This window comes from Ips typographus, linkage group LG2 (assembly GCF_016097725.1).
Source record: "Ips typographus isolate SLU linkage group LG2, UJ_Ityp_2.0, whole genome shotgun sequence".
NCBI lineage: Eukaryota > Metazoa > Arthropoda > Insecta > Coleoptera > Curculionidae > Ips > Ips typographus.
In genome coordinates, this window is record NC_138423.1 from 3,255,290 (window position 1) to 3,273,435 (window position 18,146).

Consider the following 18,146-nt stretch of genomic DNA (forward strand, 5'->3'; position numbering starts at 1 on the left):
AACAGTCAGCTTCCAAATGATCATCCACTAGTCTAGAAGCTTTCAAACGATTTCATAACAGTCCAAAAGCTTCCATATGAACTTAGAGCAGTTTAAAAGCTTTCAACAATTTCTAGAACCGTCTAAGGTATCCAAATGCCTCTGAAGCAGTCCAGAATCTTCAATATGCTCTTTAAACGGTCCTAAAACCATTTAAATGCTCCTGAAGTAGTCTGAAGATTTCAGAAGGTTCGAAACCACTATAGAAACTTCAAAAGCTTCCAAAACAGTATCTATAAAAGCTTTTAAATTTCCCTGAAGCAGCATAGAGAAGCTTTCAAAAGCTTTTGGAAGAGTCTAAAAGTTTCCAAATGATCATCAACTGGTCTAGAAGCTTTCAAACGATTTCATAACAATCCAAAAGCTTCCATATGAATTTAGAGCAGTTTAAAAGCTTTAAACAATTTTTAGAACCGTCTAAGATTTCAAATTGAATCTAAAAGCAGTCCAGAACTTTCAATATGCTATTATGCTATTGAAACTATCCTAAAACCTTTCAAATGCTCCGAAAGTAATCAGAAGCTTCCAAAACTGAGTCTAGGAGCTTCAAAGTCTTCTTCAACTAGCCTAGAAGGTCTCAAAAGATTCCAGAACAATCCAAACGCTTCTATATGTATTTAGAGCAGTTTAAAAGCTTCCAAGAATTTCTAAAACCGTCTAAGATTTCCAACTGCTCCTAAAGCAGTCCAGAACTTGCAATATGCTCTTGAAACTATCCTAAAACCTTCCAAATGCTCCGAAAGTAGTCAGAAGTTTCCAAAACACTATAGAAACTCCAAAACAGAGTCTAGGAGCTTCAAAATCTTCTTCAACTTGTCTAGAAGGTCCCAAAAGATTCCAGAGCAATCCAAACGCTTCTATATGTCTTTAGAGCAGTTTAAAAGCTTCCAAATGATCATCAACTAGTCTAGAAGCTTTCAAACGATTTCATAACAATCCAAAAGCTTCCATATGAATTTAGCGCAGTTTAAAAGCTTTAAACAATTTTTAGAACCGTCTAAGATTTCAAATTGAATCTAAAAGCAGTCCAGAACTTTCAATATGCTATTAAAACTATCCTAAAACCTTTCAAATGCTCCGAAAGTAGTCAGAAGCTTCCAAAACACTATAGAAACTCCAAAAGCTTCCAAAACAGAGTCTAGGAGCTTCAAAATCTTCTTCAACTAGTCTAGAAGGTCCCAAAAGATTCCAGAGCAATCCAAACGCTTCTATATGTATTTAGAGCAGTTTAAAAGCTTCCAACAATTTCTAAAACCGTCTAAGATTTCCAATTGCTCCTAAAGCAGTCCAGAACTTGCAATATGCGCTTGAAACTATCCTAAAACCTTCCAAATGCTCCGAAAGTAGTCAGAAGTTTCCAAAACACTATAGAAACTCCAAAACAGAGTCTAGGAGCTTCAAAATCTTCTTCAACTTGTCTAGAAAGTCCCAAAAGATTCCAGAGCAATCCAAACGCTTCTATATGTATTTAGAGCAGTTTAAAAGCTTTCATATTCTCCTGAAGCAGCATATGTTCCAAAAGCTAGTGTAACAGTCTAAAAGCTTCCAAATGATCATCAACTAGTCTAGAAGCTTTCAAACGATTTCATAACAATCCAAAAGCTTCCATATGAATTTAGAGCAGTTTAAAAGCTTTAAACAATTTTTAGAACTGTCTAAGATTTCGAATTGAACCTAAAAGCAGTCCAGAGCTTTCAATATGCTCTTTAAAACCATCTAAATGCTCCTGAAGTAGTCTGAAAAGATTTCAGAAGGTTCGAAACCACTAAGAAACTTCAAAAGCTTCGAAAACAGTATCTATAGAAGCTTTTAAATTCTCCTGAAGCAGCATAGAGAAGCTTTCGAAAGCTTTTGGAACAGTCTTCACCACCAGTTGGAATGATTCAACTAGTCTAGAGGCTTCCATATGAATTGAGCAGTTTAAAAGCTTTCAACAATTTCTAGAACCGTCTAAGATTTCGAATTAAATCTAAAAGCAGTCCAGAACTTTCAATATGCGCTTGAAACTATCCTAAAACCTTCTAAATGCTCCGAAAGTAGTCAGAAGTTTCCAAAACACTATAGAAACTCCAAAACAGAGTCTAGGAGCTTCGAAATATTCTTCAACTTGTCTAGAAGGTCCCAAAAGATTCCAGAGCAATCCAAACGCTTCTATATGTATTTAGAGCAGTTTAAAAGCTTTCATATTCTCCTGAAGCAGCATATGTTCCAAAAGCTAGTGTAACAGTCTAAAAGCTTCCAAATGATCATCAACTAGTCTAGAAGCTTTCAAACGATTTCATAACAATCCAAAAGCTTCCATATGAATTTAGAGCAGTTTAAAAGCTTTAAACAATTTTTAGAACCGTCTAAGATTTCGAATTGAACCTAAAAGCAGTCCAGAACTTTCAATATGCTATTAAAACTATCCTAAAACCTTTCAAATGCTCCGAAAGTAGTCAGAAGCTTCCAAAACACTATAGAAACTCCAAAAGCTTCCAAAACAGAGTCTAGGAGCTTCAAAATCTTCTTCAACTAGTCTAGAAGGTCTCAAAAGATTCCAGAGCAATCCAAAAGCTTCTATATGAATTTAGAGCAGTTTAAAAGCTTCCAACAATTTCTAAAACCGTCTAAGAATTCCAATTGCTCCTAAAGCAGTCCAGAACTTGCAATATGCGCTTGAAACTATCCTAAAACCTTCCAAATGCTCCGAAAGTAGTCAGAAGTTTCCAAAACACTATAGAAACTCCAAAACAGAGTCTAGGAGCTTCAAAATCTTCTTCAACTTGTCTAGAAGGTCCCAAAAGATTCCAGAGCAATCCAAACGCTTCTATATGTCTTTAGAGCAGTTTAAAAGCTTTCAAATTCTCCTGAAGCAGCATAGGTTCCAAAAGCTAGTGTAACAGTCTAAAAGCTTCCAAATGATCATCAACTAGTCTAGAAGCTTTCAAACGATTTCATAACAATCCAAAAGCTTCCATATGAATTTAGAGCAGTTTAAAAGCTTTCAACAATTTCTAGAACCGTCTAAGATTTCAAATTGAATCTAAAAGCAGTCCAGAACTTTCAATATGCTATTAAAACTATCCTAAAACCTTCCAAATTCTCCGAAAGTAGTCAGAAGTTTCCAAAACACTATATAAACTCCAAAACATAGTCTAGGAGCTTCGAAATATTCTTCAACTTGTCTAGAAGGTCCCAAAAGATTCCAGAGCAATCCAAACGCTTCTATATGTATTTAGAGCAGTTTAAAAGCTTTCATATTCTCCTGAAGCAGCATATGTTCCAAAAGCTAGTGTAACAGTCTAAAAGCTTCCAAATGATCATCAACTAGTCTAGAAGCTTTCAAACGATTTCATAACAATCCAAAAGCTTCCATATGAATTTAGAGCAGTTTAAAAGCTTTAAACAATTTTTAGAACCGTCTAAGATTTCGAATTGAATCTAAAAGCAGTCCAGAACTTTCAATATGCTATTATGCTATTGAAACTATCCTAAAACCTTTCAAATGCTCCGAAAGTAGTCAGAAGCTTCCAAAACTGAGTCTAGGAGCTTTAAAATCTTCTTCAACTAGTCTAGAAGGTCTCAAAAAATTTCAGAGCAATCCAAAAGCTTCTATATGAATTTAGAGCAGTTTAAAAGCTTTCAACAATTTCTAGAACCGTCTAAGGTATCCAAATGCCTCTAAAGCAGTCCAGAATCTTCAATATGCTCTTTAAACTGTCCTGAAACCATCTAAATGCTCCTGAAGTAGTCTGAAAAGATTTCAGAAGGTTCGAAACCACTAAGAAACTTCAAAAGCTTCCAAAACAGTATCTATAGAAACTTTAAAATTTTCGTGAAGCACCTTAGAGAAGCTTTCAAAAGCTTTTGGAAGAGTCTAAAAGCTTCCAAATGATTTTCAACTAGTCTAGAAGCAATCAAACGATTTCATAACAATCCAAAAGCTTCCATATAAATTTAGAGCAGTTTAAAAGCTTTCAACAATTTCTAGAACCGTCGAAGATTTCGAATTAAATCTAAAAGCAGTCCAGAACTTTCAATATGCTCTTAAAACTGTCCTAAAACCCTCCAAATGCTCCTAAAGTAGTCAGAAGCTTCCAAAACACTATAGAAACTCCAAAAGCTTTCAAAACAGAGTCTAGGAGCTTCAAAATCTTCTTCAACTAGTCTAGAAGGTCTCAAAAGATTCCAGAGCAATCCAAACGCTTCTATATGTATTTAGAGCAGTTTAAAAGCTTCCAAATTCTCATGAAGCAGCATATGTTCCAAAAGCTAGTGTAACAGTCTAAAAGCTTCCAAATGATCATTAACTAGTCTAGAAGCTTTCAAACGATTTCATAACAGTCCAAAAGCTTCCAATTTCTAGAACCGTCTAAAAATTTCCAAATGCCTCTAGAAGCAGTCCAGATTCTTCAATATGCTCTATAAACTGTCCTAAAACCTTCTAAATGCTCCTAAAGTAGTCTAAAAATATTTCAGAAGCTTCAAAAACACTATAAAAACTCCAACAGTGTCTGGAAGCTTCCAAATGCTTCTGAAACAGCTTAGAAACTTCCAAAAGCTTTTAGAACAGTCTTTGAAATTAATTGAGCTGGCTGATTGCTCAAAAATAGACGAAATGATGGAAGAAAAGCGGAAAAATATGTTGAAATGATTGTGCAATTTTCAAGAGAAAAGTAGAAAAATTTGAAAAAATTATTGTGCTTGGTTAATTGCCTAAAATTTTCGGGAGAAAAGTAGGAGAATGTGTTGAAATAATTGAGCTGCCTCATAAATCAGACGCGGAAGGCCTCTGGCGGAAGAATGTGTTAAAATGATGACTAATTGCCAAATAATCTAAAAACAAAACGAATTGATTAAAAAAGAGCTGAAGATTATGTCGATATGATTGAGATAGCTAATTACTGCAAAATAAAACTGACAGGATCGTATTTACGCTCAGGCTACATAAGAATTAGCAGTCAGGAATGTAAAATTTACGGAAAATTATATTTATAGAAATATTTACAGAAAATTTCGGGTCATTTTCAGTATAGATTGTGATTGTTTTGTCGCCTTTTGCTTTTGAACATTTACAGTCTAAACTTAGCTTAAACCTTCAAAATGAATAGTAGTGCACACGGCTGTAAGTAGTTGAATTTGAGGACCAATGGTACAAAAAATCTTAGATCAATCCAAATGAAAGTCTACCGTACATTTAAAAATAAATTTGTGTTTTGAGTTTTCTCGTTAAGAATGCATGACAAATTTGACACATTTGAAATTTGAGTGGTAATGATAAGTTTGACAGTTATGTACCTTTCCAGAAAACCTACCTTGATTATCAAAAAAAAAAATTCATTTATGATTCATTTTTTAATTTTTTTATTTCATTTATAGGCATGGCCAAAATTTCCAAGAATGAAAATTTTCCGACTCGAAAATTACCGCCTTTTCATCACTATAGGTTTCACCCGTCTAACCGTAAATGTAAAATGCAAATATACCGAATCTACAACCATAGAACCGCACTGGTATTAATTCATTAAATAAAAAACATTTTTTTAAGAAAGATATATTAAAAAAATCGGTACTGTACTAAACTGACATCACAATCATTACTACCAAGTAAACGGGGCTCGTTCCCTTAAAACTTTCACGCCGTACTTTTGCCATTCGGCAGCTTCGATCCACAATTCTTGGGCAGTTTCAAGGCACGACATTATACAGGCGCCCTTCCAGGCCACCATCGAGCTATCCATATCTCTCGGATTGGTTATTATGTCCAATTGTTCCGCCCGATAAAGATACGGTATTTGGAGTGATATCCGATTTTGTAACCAAGTTCCTATAACAAGACAGACTGAAGAACTCTCGAGCAGGCTCTGGGTTCCCAAACTTGTAAAAACTCAATACAATGACTTACGGGAATTCTGAATGACGTGTTCGGAAAGACGCTAACAGCGCCCTCTGTGACGACATTAGACAGTTTACGTGACAACTGTTAAAAGCACTTCCATAAAGCTGTAAAATTCATTTTGCCTTTGATCATTCACGAGTCTTTAAAATTTTGACTTTATAGCTCCATATCCTGATTGAGACAAACTTTTGCAGTTATGACAACAGTCACGTGACCCTAAGGCACTTGTCATACTGATTTCTACGTCACCACTGTCAAAAGCACTTTCATAAAGCTGTAAAGTACATTTTGCCTTTGATCATTCAGAATCAGAAGATATTAAAACTTTGACACTTTTATAGCCCCACAGCCTGATCGAGACAAACTTTTACAGTTACGACAGCGGTCACGTGACCCTGAGACACTCGATATACTAATTGTTACGTCAAAAATACTTCCATGAAGCTGTAAATTACATTTTGCCTATGAACATTCACGAGACATTAAAAGTTTTACCCTCTTATAGCTCTATGGCCTGACTGAGACTAAGTTGGAAAGTTATGACAACAGTCACGTGAGCTTAAACTTGACATACTGATGGTTACGTCGCAACTGTCAAAAATACTTCCATGAAGCTGTCAAAATTCATTTTATCTTTAATCATTCAGAAAATATTAAAACTTTAACACTTCTATAGCTCTATACTCTGATTGAGACAAAACTTTTACAGACATGATAGCAGTCACGTGATTCCATGACACTTGACATACTAATTGTTACGTCACAACTGTCAAAAACAATGCCATAAAGCTGTAAATTACATTTTGCCTTTGAGGATTCAAAAGACATAAAAACTTTGACTCTTTTATAGCTCTACGGCCTGACTGAGGCAAACTTGGAGAGTTATGACAGCGATCACGTGACTTTAAGACACTTGACATACTAATTGTGTCGTTCCAACTATCAAAAACACTTTCCTAACGCTGAAAATTACATTTTGTCTTTGAGCATTCAGATTCAGAAGATATTAAGACTTTGACTCTTTTATAGCTCTACGGCCTGACTGAGGCAAACTTAGAGAATTAAAACAGCAGTCACGTGACCCTAAGACCTTTAACCGTCCTGATTTTGACGTCACAACTGTTAAAACACTTTCATAAATCTGTAAAGTTCAATTTGCCTTTGATCATTCAGAAGTTGTTAAAATTTTGACACTTTTATAGCTCCATAGCCTAATCGAGACAAACTTTTGAGGTTATGACTGATGACAGAAGTCACGTGACCCTGAGACACTTGACATACTAATTGTTTAGTCGCAACTGTCAAAAACACTTTCATAAACCTGTAAAGTATATTTGGCCTTAGAGCATTCAGGAGACATTAAAACTTTGACTATTTTATAGCTCTGTGGCCTGATTGAGGCAAACTTGGAGAGTTATGACAGCAATCACGTGACCTTAAGACACTTGACGTACCGATTTTTACGTCCCAACTGTCAAAAATACTTTCATAAAGCTATAAAGCTTTGATCATTCTGAATCAGAAGATATTAAAACTTTGACACTTTTATAGCTTCATAGCCTAATTGAGACCAACTTTTACAGTTATGACAGCGGTCAGGAGACCTTAAGATGGTTGACATATTAACGGTTTTGTCACAACTGTCAAAAACACTTTTATAAAGCTGTAAATTACATTTTGCCTTTGAGCATTCACTCATTCAGAATCAGAAAATATTAAAACTTTGACTTTTTTATAGCTCTACGGCCTATAAACTTGGAGAATTAAAACAGCAGTCACGTGACCCTAAGACACTTAACGTACTGATTTTGACGTCACAACTGTCAAAACACTTCCATGAAGCTGTAAAATTAGTTTTGCCTTTGGGTATTCAGGAGATATTAAAACTTTGACTCTTCTGTAGCTCTATGGCCTGACTGAGGCAAACTTGGAGAGTTATGACATCAGTCACGTGACCCTAAGACACTTGAAGTACTAAATGTTACGTCACAACTGTCAAAAACCCTTCCATGAAGCTGTAAATTACATTTTGCCTTTGGGCATTCAGGAGATATTAAAACTTTGACTCTTCTGTAGCTCTATGGCCTGACTGAGGCAAACTTGGAGAATTATGACAGCAGTCACGTGACCCTAAGACACTTAACGTACTGATTTTTACGTCACAATTGTCAAAAAACACTTGAATGAAGCTCTAAAATTAATTTTCTTTGCGCATTCAGGGAACATTACAAAAAACTTTTACTCTTCTACAGCTCTATGGCCTGACTGAGGCCAACTTGGAGAGTTATGACATCAGTCACGTAACCCTAAGACACTTGAAGTACTAAATGTTACGTCACAACTGTCAAAAACCCTTCCATGAAGCTGTAAATTACATTTCGCCTTTGGGCATTCAGGAGATATTAAAACTTTGACTCTTCTGTAGCTCTATGGCCTGACTGAGGCAAACTTGGAGAATTATGGCAGCAGTCACGTGACCCTAAGACAATTGACGTACTGATTTTGACGTCCCAACTGTCAAAACACTTCCATGAAGCTGTAAAATTAGTTTTGCCTTTGATCGTTCAGGAAAAATTTTGACACTTTTATAGCTCCATAGCCTGATTGAGACAAACTTTTTTTTACTTATGACAGCAGTCACGTGACCCTAAGACACTTGTCGTACCGATTTTTACGTCACAATTGTCAAAAACACTTAAATGAAGCTCTAAAATTAATTTTCTTTGGGCATTCAGGGAACATTACAAAAAACATTTACTCTTCTACAGCTCTATGGCCTGACTGAGGCCAACTTGGAGAGTTATGATATCAGTCACGTGACCCTAACACACTTGAAGTACTAAATGTTACGTCACAACTGTCAAAAACCCTACTATGAAGCTGTAAATTACATTTTGCCTTTGGGCATTCAGGAGATATTAAAACTTTGACTCTTCTGTAGCTCTATGGCCTGACTGAGGCAAACTTGGAGAATTATGACAGCAGTCACGTGACCCTAAGACAATTGACGTACTGATTCTGACGTCACAACTGTCAAAAACACTTCCATGAAGCTGTAAAATTAATTTTGCCTTTGATCATTTAAGAGTTATTAAAATTTTTACACTTTTATAGCTTTTACGCTTTTAGGCTTGCCTAACACCAAGTTTGGCATTTATGACGTAGCTAACAGTTGTCACGTGACACTAACATTGTTTCTAATCTCTCTGTGTTACGTCGCCACTGTGAAAAACATAACATCATCATATACTTTGTCCAGATTTTAGTTTTAATACCTTAACAACAAAATGTCTAAAGTATTTGACAACAACACTGCTGCTTGATGTGTTCGACGTTGCCAAATGACTGAATCAAGACTTTTGGCTTTGGCAACGTTGATTTGAATGTAATTTTAAAGCTTTCAAGACGCCAAGATCACTCCTCTAAAATTCCCGTGCCTGAATTGTTGCAACGCCATACAAGAACCAATACTTACACTTGAGAATAATTTTATTTCACTTTTCTCATTTTATACAGGGTGGTCCAGTTTGAAGTGTCAATAATTCACCATTTGATAGCTAATCAAAAAATAAGTTGACTTACATTATGTCATTTTTCTGAAAAACGTTTCCTAAGGAAGATACAGTCCTCCAAATTTCAATTTAAAAAATCGTTTTATAGTTTAAAATTGAACATCCAAGACTTGTGAAAGTCCAAATTTGTACTGAATAGTCTAAAAACTTTTTTACTACTAGGAATGGATGATTCGCTTTCTCAGACTGCCATCCTGGTTGAGTGTCTGAAACTGGCATTCAAGAACTAAAAAAAGTCCGGAAATCAAGACAAAGATTGTATTGTGCATGAAACTCATTTTTTACTACTAAAAATAATATAAAAGTTGACTTTTAATGCTAGAACTGACTTTACTAGGACTAAAGAGAGTCCAAAAGTATATTTTCTAGACTTTAATTGGTGTACAACTGAATTTTCTAGACTGGACAACAAGTCTAGAAGTAAATTAAATTTTCGGACATTTTATTTCTAAAAATTAGTTCTCAAGACTATTATTGTAGCATTTGGTACCAACATTTTTTACTTTTATTATTGAAGAAACTTGACTTTTGGAAATAGTCTTAAACTCGATTTTTCAGTCTTAAAAAGCACTAAAAACAGTCTGAATTTCTTAGAGATGCTACAATTTATTGCACCTATGAGTTCTACACTCATATCAGTCAATTTAATAGTGAAGAAGCTTGAAATCACATTTTCAAGATTATGGTCAGTGTACAAACTGGCTTTTAGGCCTGATAAGTCAAAAACTTTGTAAATATAGTCTCGATTTGAGGCACTGAAAACAGCCTTAAAACACTAAAAACAGTCTAGTTTATTAAGAAATACTCGAATTTTGAGCACTGAAGTGTCTAGAAGTCGATTTAATAGTGACAAAGCTTGGAATGCTATTTTAAGTCTATGAAGAATGTAAAAATTGTTTTTTAAGTTTGCTATGTCAATAACTTGGTGAAGATAGTCTTGAAACTCGATTTTCCAAGCTGAAAGCAGTTTTGAAGCACTAAAAATAGTCCAGAATTCGAAGAAAATGAAAAGCAAAGTAAAAAGCACGAAAAGTTCGTTTTCAAGACAATTTTCATGAATCTAATGTTAATGTCCTGCATCTAAGACTATTTTCAAGACTAAAATATTGAAATTTGTCTTCAAATTATGAAAACTTACTTCAAATGCAAATTTTAAGCTTCTGATGTCACTTTTCATTAGTTCAGTCACATTTTGGGGTTCAAGTCAATTTTTAAGGTTTAAATGTATGAATTTGTTGGAACAAATTCTTGAAAAAGTAGTTTTTATGTCTACAAGTCAATTTTTAGTATTAAAGTCTCTCGATTTGCATGAAAACTGGTTACAAACACAATTTTTAAGCTTCTGAAATTTTTATCTTTTCTAATTCAATTTTCAAAACTAAAGTCTTTTAGTTTGTCTGGAAACTATGAAAACTGGCTACAATAATATTTTTTAAACTTCTTAAGTGAATTTTCCGTTTTCAAGACAATTTTTAAGTTGGGTTTGGTTAGTTTTGGGTCTTTGACAACTTATTTTTTAATTGGCTATGGATTGGTGAATTATTGACATTTAAAACTGGACCACCCTGTATACTCTTCATACATTTATTTATTTACAAATTATCCTAAGAATAAGTTTATCTGCAGGTGAAAGTACCGGCCCTTAATGGTTTATGAATATTTTGTAAATAAAAAATGTATTCCATCAAGTTAATATGCTGTTTTGAGATTATTTGTGCAAATTCAATTTGAATGCATTTTGTTTGTGGTAAAAAGCAAGCATTTATTCACAACTGACCAATAAAAACAAGGGTAAGAGAATATTTTCGGTAAATTACTTAGAATTTACCGAAGAAGAAAATTATTTTGTGGAGAAAATTACCTTGTGCCATCTTTAGGCTTAACACATCATTCAATAAGTCCCGGGACTAACCCACAGAGGTGGCACTACAAATCGCATTTTTATATTTTTCCCTTGAAGTACCATCTTTCAAACGACAGCTGTTAAATCCTGAGCTCATTCCCTCCAATATTTTGTTTGTGAGAATTTTTTAAAGTGAACAACTTCTGAGTTTTTTTAAAACATGGAAAAAAGTGATTTTTGTGTGCTGATTAAACACTGTTTCCTGATGGGAAAAAAACACCGTCCAAACAGAACAATGGCTTGAAAAATGTTACGCGGACTCTTCTCCATCGAAAACAACGATTTGTAGGTGGTTTGCTGATTTTAAACGCGGTCGTACAGACACAAATGACGCTGAACGGTCTGGACGCCCAAATTCGGCTGTTGTTCCAGAAAACATCAAAAAAATCCACAAAATGATATTGTCTGATCGTAAACTGAAAGTGAGTGAGATAGCTGAGGCCTCAAAGATATCAGAAGGTAGTGTGTTAACAATTTTGCATGAACATTTGGGTATGGGAAAGCTGCTTTCGAAATGGGTGCCGCGAGAGCTCACTATTGACCAAAAACAACAACAAATTGATGATTCAGAGCGCTGTTTGGAGCTGTTTAACCGTAATAAAAAGGATTTTTTGCGTCGATATGTGACCATGGACGAAACCTGGATCCACCACTACACACCTGAATCAAAACGGCAGTCATCTGAGTGGACTGGACCCGGCGAAAGCCGTCCAAAGCGACCAAAAACGCAACAATCGGCTGGCATTAAGGTTATGGCCTCTGTATTCTGGGATACACACGGTATATTGTTCATTGACTATTTGGAAAAAGGAAAAACAATCAACAGCGACTATTATTGTGCATTATTGGACCGATTGAAGGATGAAATCGCACTAAAACGGCCCCATATGAAGAAGAAAAAGATTCTCTTTCATCAAGACAATGCACCGTGTCACAAGTCCATAAAAACGAAGGTCAAATTCAACGAATTGGGTTTCGAATTGCTTCCCCACCCACCGTATAGTCCAGACCTGGCCCGCAGCGACTACTGGCTGTTTTCAGACCTCAAAAAAATGCTCGAGGGAAAGAAATATCAATCAAATGAGGAAGTCGTCGCTGAAACTGAAGCGTATTTTGAGGCCAAGGAAAAATCGTTCTATAAACATGGTATAGAAAAGTTGGAAAATCGTTGGAATGATTGTATCACTCTAGAAGGGAACTATATTGATGAATAAAGACGAATTCCATGAAAAATAATTGTTTTTCTTAGTTGGTCTCGGGACTTATTGAATGAAGTGTTAATATGTGACTATTTTGCTTGCCAATGGCAACTAGTAACCTGCTGTCAAATGACGTCATATAAAGCACTTTAAGTGTCTTTCCGAACGCGCCCTAAATGTAGTATACCTATACCTATTCCAGAGAACTTCATTCCACCACCAACAACTAATACACATCCATACATTTTTCGTTTCAGATCTTCATTTGGACATCTAAATTCAATTAATAAAAATGTTAAAGATTTGAATTCCCATCTACTGAACAAATTACCTATCAATGCTTTGCAACACAGCTTGATCTAACCCCAATATTTGTCCCGGATTTATTACAAACTCTTTAACGGATTGGATAACGACGGGATCCATAGCATCAACCACAATATCGTCATCATTACCCACTTGCTGACTTTCCATGTAAGGTTCGTTCAGTTCGTTTGTGGCCGATTCTTCCTTAATTCCTTTTAAAGAAAGTTGAGATAATAGTGTGACTCGAATTATAATCGTAATTTTGTACCTTTTTTCCTCACATCACGAAGGTAAATTTCGTCGTGAGGATCTTCCGGATCGCCCATTGACATTTTTTGAATGTGAACCTGTTTCACACCAGTTATTGCAAATAGTTCCGGATGAAATAGACTTAGAGGTGCAATAATACATTCATCACCCACCTGAAATCAACCTCTAAGTTAGAGAAGAAATTCTGTAATTCACAACTTCTAGTTATCAATAAACTAACCTGGATAGTATAATTGCAAATCGGTTTTTCTGGCTGTTTCAATAAAAACGACTTTTCCTGCGATCCGCAAATATCTAAGTTAACGTGGCATAACTCTTCTTTCAGTTTCCGTAACAACATCGAATCTAACATATTCTGTAACACATTTAACCGTTTAGCAGCTAAATAAATTAGCGTATTTAATCAAAAACTCGCCTGATCGTCACACCCTTTATATGGAAAGGCACATTTTTGTAGAAGCCAATAAAAAATTTGAGTTATGTCGCCCCCGCCGTATTCTAAACGAACTCGAGTATTAGGGTGACATATGCCGTCTTCTACGCAGGACACTGACGTTTTCTGATCACCCACATCTACTACGCACGCGTAACTTAGACCAGAACCGAAGGTTGCTGACACATGATCTTGAACTGAAACCGTTTATTATTGTGTTGATTATCAATTGAAGAGCCAGGAGGCATTTTTCTTCAAAAAAAGGTTAACTACCCAGAAATATATTTAATTTTCAATGTTCTTTTGGGAATTAGTGGAATTGATACTCTTAAAAGTAAATAACCACTTCCAGTACCTATTTATGACAAAATTTTTAAAATGCTGATTCAATTTACAAAAAAAGTAAAAAAAATGACAAAAACGCCATTACAACTTTTTGTTTTTTGAACACCCTGTATATGTTCAATAGTGTTGCGGTTATCACGAGGTGAAAGAGCAGTTCAAGACGAACATTTTGAGCTTTTTACAGTCGCTGATATCTTAAAAATGGCGGAGATACGAAAATTTCAAAATTTTGATTTTCCAAAAAATTTAATTAAAAAAAAAAACGAATATCTCGGAAACGGTTCGAGTTACGGAAATTTAGCAAGAGACCCTAAATGTTCAGAACGACTTTCTGTACTCAGTGAACTAGTTTCACGTTTAACTGTTTTTCTTTTTGTTTTTTGAACACCCTGTATATGTTCAATTGTGTAGAGGTTCGCACGAGGTGAAAGAGCAGTTCAAGACAAATGTTTTGAGTTTTTTACCGTCGCTGAAACCCAAAAAATGTCGGAGATGCGGAATTTGAAAAATTTTGATGCAATTTTTAAAAGAAAAAGTAAAAAAATCGAATATCTCGGAAACGGTTAGAGTTATGGAAATTTTGCAACAGGTCACCGATATTCAGAATCACTTTCTGAACCCAATAGACTAGGTTTACACGTACTTAGAACCGAGTAAACGCGGTCGCAACTGGCAGAGCGTGAGTTTCAAATTTGACTGTTTCTCTTTTTATTTTTTGAACACCCTGTATATGTTCAATAGTTTTGCGGTTAGAACGAGATGAAAAAGCAGTTCAAGACAAACATTTTGAGCTTTTGACAGTCGTTAAAACCCCAAAAATGGCGGAGATACGGAATTTTCAAAATCTTGATAATTTTCCAAAAAAAAATGTAAAAAAAGTCGAATATCTCTGAAACGGTTAGAGTTACGGAAATTTTGCAACAGGTCACCGGTATTCAAAACCACTTTCTGAACCCAATAGACTAGGTTTACACGTACTTAGAACCGAGTAAATGCGTTTGCAACTGGCAGAGAGTGAGTTTCAAATTTGACGGTTTTTCTTTTTGTTTTTTGAACACTCTGTATATGTTCAATTGTGCTGCGGTTAGCACGAGATGAAAAAGCAGTTCAAGGCAAACATTTTGAGCTTTTGACAGTCGTTAAAACCCCAAAAATAGCGGAAATACGGAATTTTCAAAATCTTGATAATTTTCCAAAAAAAAAAGTCGAATATCTCGGAAACGGTTCGAGTTACGAAAATTTTGCAAGAGACCCTAAATGTTCAGAATGACTTTCTGAACCCAATAGACTAGGTTTACACGTACTTAGAACCGAGTAAACGCGGTCGCAAGTGGCAGAGAGTGAGTTTCAAATTTTACTGTTTCTCTTTTTGTTTTTTGAACACCCTGTAAATGTTCAATAGTTTTGCGGTTAGAACGAGATGAAAAAGCAGTTCAAGACAAACATTTTGAGCTTTGACAGTCGTTAAAACCCCAAAAATCGCGGAGATACGGAATTTTCAAAATCTTGATAATTTTCCAAAAAAAAATGTAAAAAAAGTCGAATATCTCGGAAACAGTTCGAGTTACGGAAATTTTGCGAGGGACCCTAAACGTTCAGAATGACTTTCTGTACTCAGTGAACTAGTTTCACGTTTAACTGTTTTTCTTTTTGTTTTTTGAACACCCTGTATATGTTCAATTGTGTAGAGGTTAGCACGAGGTGAAAGAGCAGTTCAAGACAAATGTTTTGAGCTTTTTACGATCGCTGAAACCCCAAAAATGGCGGAGATGCGGAATTTGAAAAATTTTGATGCAATTTTTAAAAGAAAAAGTAAAAAAATCGAATATCTCGGAAACGGTTAGAGTTACGGAAATTTTGCAACAGGTCACCGATATTCAGAATCACTTTCTGAACCCAATAGACTAGGTTTACACGTACTTAGAACCGAGTAAACGCGGTCGCAACTGGCAGAGCGTGAGTTTCAAATTTGACTGTTTCTCTTTTTGTTTTTTGAACACCCTGTATATGTTCAATAGTTTTGCGGTTAGAACGAGATGAAAAAGCAGTTCAAGACAAACATTTTGAGCTTTTGACAGTCGTTAAAACCCCAAAAATGCCGGAGATATGGAATTTTCAAAATATTGATAATTTTTCAAAAAATTTTTTTTAAAAAGTCGAATATCTCGGAAACGGTTAGAGTTACGAAAATTTTGCAAGGGACCCTAAACGTTCAGAATGACTTTCTGTACTCAGTGAACTAGTTTCACGTTTAACTGTTTTTCTTTTTGTTTTTTGAACACCCTGTATATGTTTAATTGTGTAGAGGTTCGCACGAGGTGAAAGAGCAGTTCAAGACAAATGTTTTGAGCTTTTTACGGTCGCTGAAACCCAAAAAATGTCGGAAAGGCGGAATTTTGATGCAATTTTTACAAGAAAAAGTAAAAAAAATCGAATATCTCGGAAACGGTTAGAGTTACGGAAATTTGGCAACAGGTCACCGAAATTCAAAATCACTTTCTGAACCCAATAGACTAGGTTTATACCTACTTAGAACCGGGTAAACGCGGTCGCAATTGGCAGAGCGCGAGGTTCAGATTTGACTGTTTCTCTTTTTGTTTTTTGAACACCCTGTATATGTTCAATAGTGTTGCGGTTAGCACGAGATAAAAAAGCAGTTCAAGACAAACATTTTGAGCTTTTGACAATCGTTAAAACCCCAAAAATAACGAAGATACAGTATTTTCAAAATTTTGATACTCTTCAAAAAAAAAAAAATTTAAATATCTGGGAAACAGTTAGAGTTACGCAAATTTAATTATTTTTTAAATTTCTTTTATTTTTTATTTAACTGAAATTTCCAGATCAGGCTTTTACAATTTAATTTGGTCTTTTTTTGAACATCATTATCCTCCTGGCCTTTCAATTGATGAAAGTTATTGTAACACCCAGTATTTTAAAAGTACCTAGACTAACAACAAAGGAGCTCATCACTTACAAGATGAACAAATTGTGAAAATTGTTGCAAAATTCTACTTCATACCAATTAGTCAAAACACTTAATCAAAATCAGTACTTTTTGTAAAAATTATAAGTTAAACTTACCTAGAAAACAGCTACCAAATCCTAAAGAACCCAATAACAAATACATTAATTCCCTTAAGAATGTTCTGTTATACACATCAGGAATTATCAGAACCACCTTATAATTTTTAAATTCCGAACTTTTGACCTGCAAATGTGTCTCAATAATGTGTTTCCAAATAGCCTCCAGGTCAGCCAGAACTGCTGTCATTGACCCTCCAGGACCTGAGTGAATATTAAAATCACCTCTTTTGTAAGGAAAATGGATGTTAAATGACTCCTTGGGATTCAAACGAAATATGTCATTTCCTATTACAGTGTCACCTTCAGTTTTAATCCATTCACCACCAGAATCACCTAAAGGATCTCACAACATTAAAGTGTTTTCTTTCAGCCAGTTTAGTGTAGTTAACCTATAATTTCAGGCTCCACTCTACGATTAAAGGCTGCAATTTGCTGAGGTGGAGTGGCATATCTTCTTCTACCATCAGATTGCAAACAAGACTGTAAAGTGTGAGATATTGCAAGACGAGCGTCTTCTAGGTCCTTAGTGGGGCATAATTCCGCTCGTGAAGGTAGAAACGAGTCGGTATACGCCTAGAATTAGTTAAAAACCACTCACAAATATTAAACTTGTGATTGTTATGATTTATTCTCACTTGACCTCCAGGCTTTCTTCTTCTAGCTATAGCATGTAGCACTGTTATGGGGTTTAAGTCGGACGCTTTGCCAATTCGTAAATTGAGCGAACCAGGGTGGATTACTATTATGTTCTTGGACTGGACATGTTCGGGGGGAATTTCAGGCGCTGAATTTCCACTCGGAATCATAGCGAAAACAACTTGCAAACTCGTGCGGAATGTTTAATTATCGTTTTGTTTTACTAATTGAGTAACGTTTCATTCAGAATTGTTTAAATATTGAGAGGACGTTTTGTTTATTTATTTACCAGTTTTCAGAGGTTAGATTTTTCAGAATTGTTAGGTTAGGTTATACTTGTCTTCCTTTTCTCTTCTTTTTGCGGGGAAACACAATACGGCGGTGTTGCCACTTATCCTAGTTCTAAGACTACTAACTAAAAAAATTATTATTTGAACAGTACTTGCTAAAGCACATATTATTAATAAAATCTACT

The 18,146-nt window shown here is 35.2% G+C and overlaps 2 protein-coding genes across 3 annotated transcripts in view; both read right to left on the reverse strand.

Annotated features, from left to right (window-relative positions):
• Positions 1–11,507, reverse strand: part of LOC145724339 (uncharacterized) — a 116,822-nt gene extending 105,315 nt beyond the window's left edge. Inside the window, exon 1 of the mRNA XM_081972526.1 lies at positions 11,405–11,507. The gene's annotated coding sequence lies outside the window, so the exon portion shown is untranslated. The remainder of the gene's footprint in view (positions 1–11,404) is intronic.
• Positions 5,610–17,978, reverse strand: Arp8 (Actin-related protein 8). Of its 2 annotated transcripts, none has more exons than XM_081972510.1 (9): positions 17,671–17,978; positions 17,425–17,608; positions 17,033–17,368; positions 13,586–13,800; positions 13,391–13,525; positions 13,169–13,322; positions 12,926–13,112; positions 12,788–12,867; positions 5,610–5,848 (listed from the first exon to the last, which is right to left on the reverse strand). In XM_081972510.1, the coding sequence occupies exons 1-9, from the start codon at positions 17,839–17,841 to the stop codon at positions 5,622–5,624; spliced, it is 1,689 nt and encodes a 562-aa protein (XP_081828636.1). In that variant the 5' UTR covers positions 17,842–17,978; the 3' UTR covers positions 5,610–5,621. The 2 variants fall into 2 exon arrangements, with proteins under 2 accessions (XP_081828636.1, XP_081828635.1); XM_081972509.1 differs by having other exon boundaries at positions 12,782–12,867.
• Between the last annotated feature and the right edge of the window lie 168 nt (positions 17,979–18,146).

Coding starts and splice junctions, on each gene's coding strand:
- Arp8 (XM_081972509.1), bottom strand. CDS start 17,841: ATGATTCCGAGTGGAAATTCAGCGCCTGAAATTCCCCCCGAACATGTC. Junction 13,113..13,168: donor TCGTGATGTGAGGAAAAAAG/GTACAAAATTAC, acceptor TTTCTTTAAAAG/GAATTAAGGAAGAATCGGCC. Junction 5,849..12,781: donor GTTCTCTGGAATAGGTATAG/GTATACTACATT, acceptor GTCTTGTTATAG/GAACTTGGTTACAAAATCGG.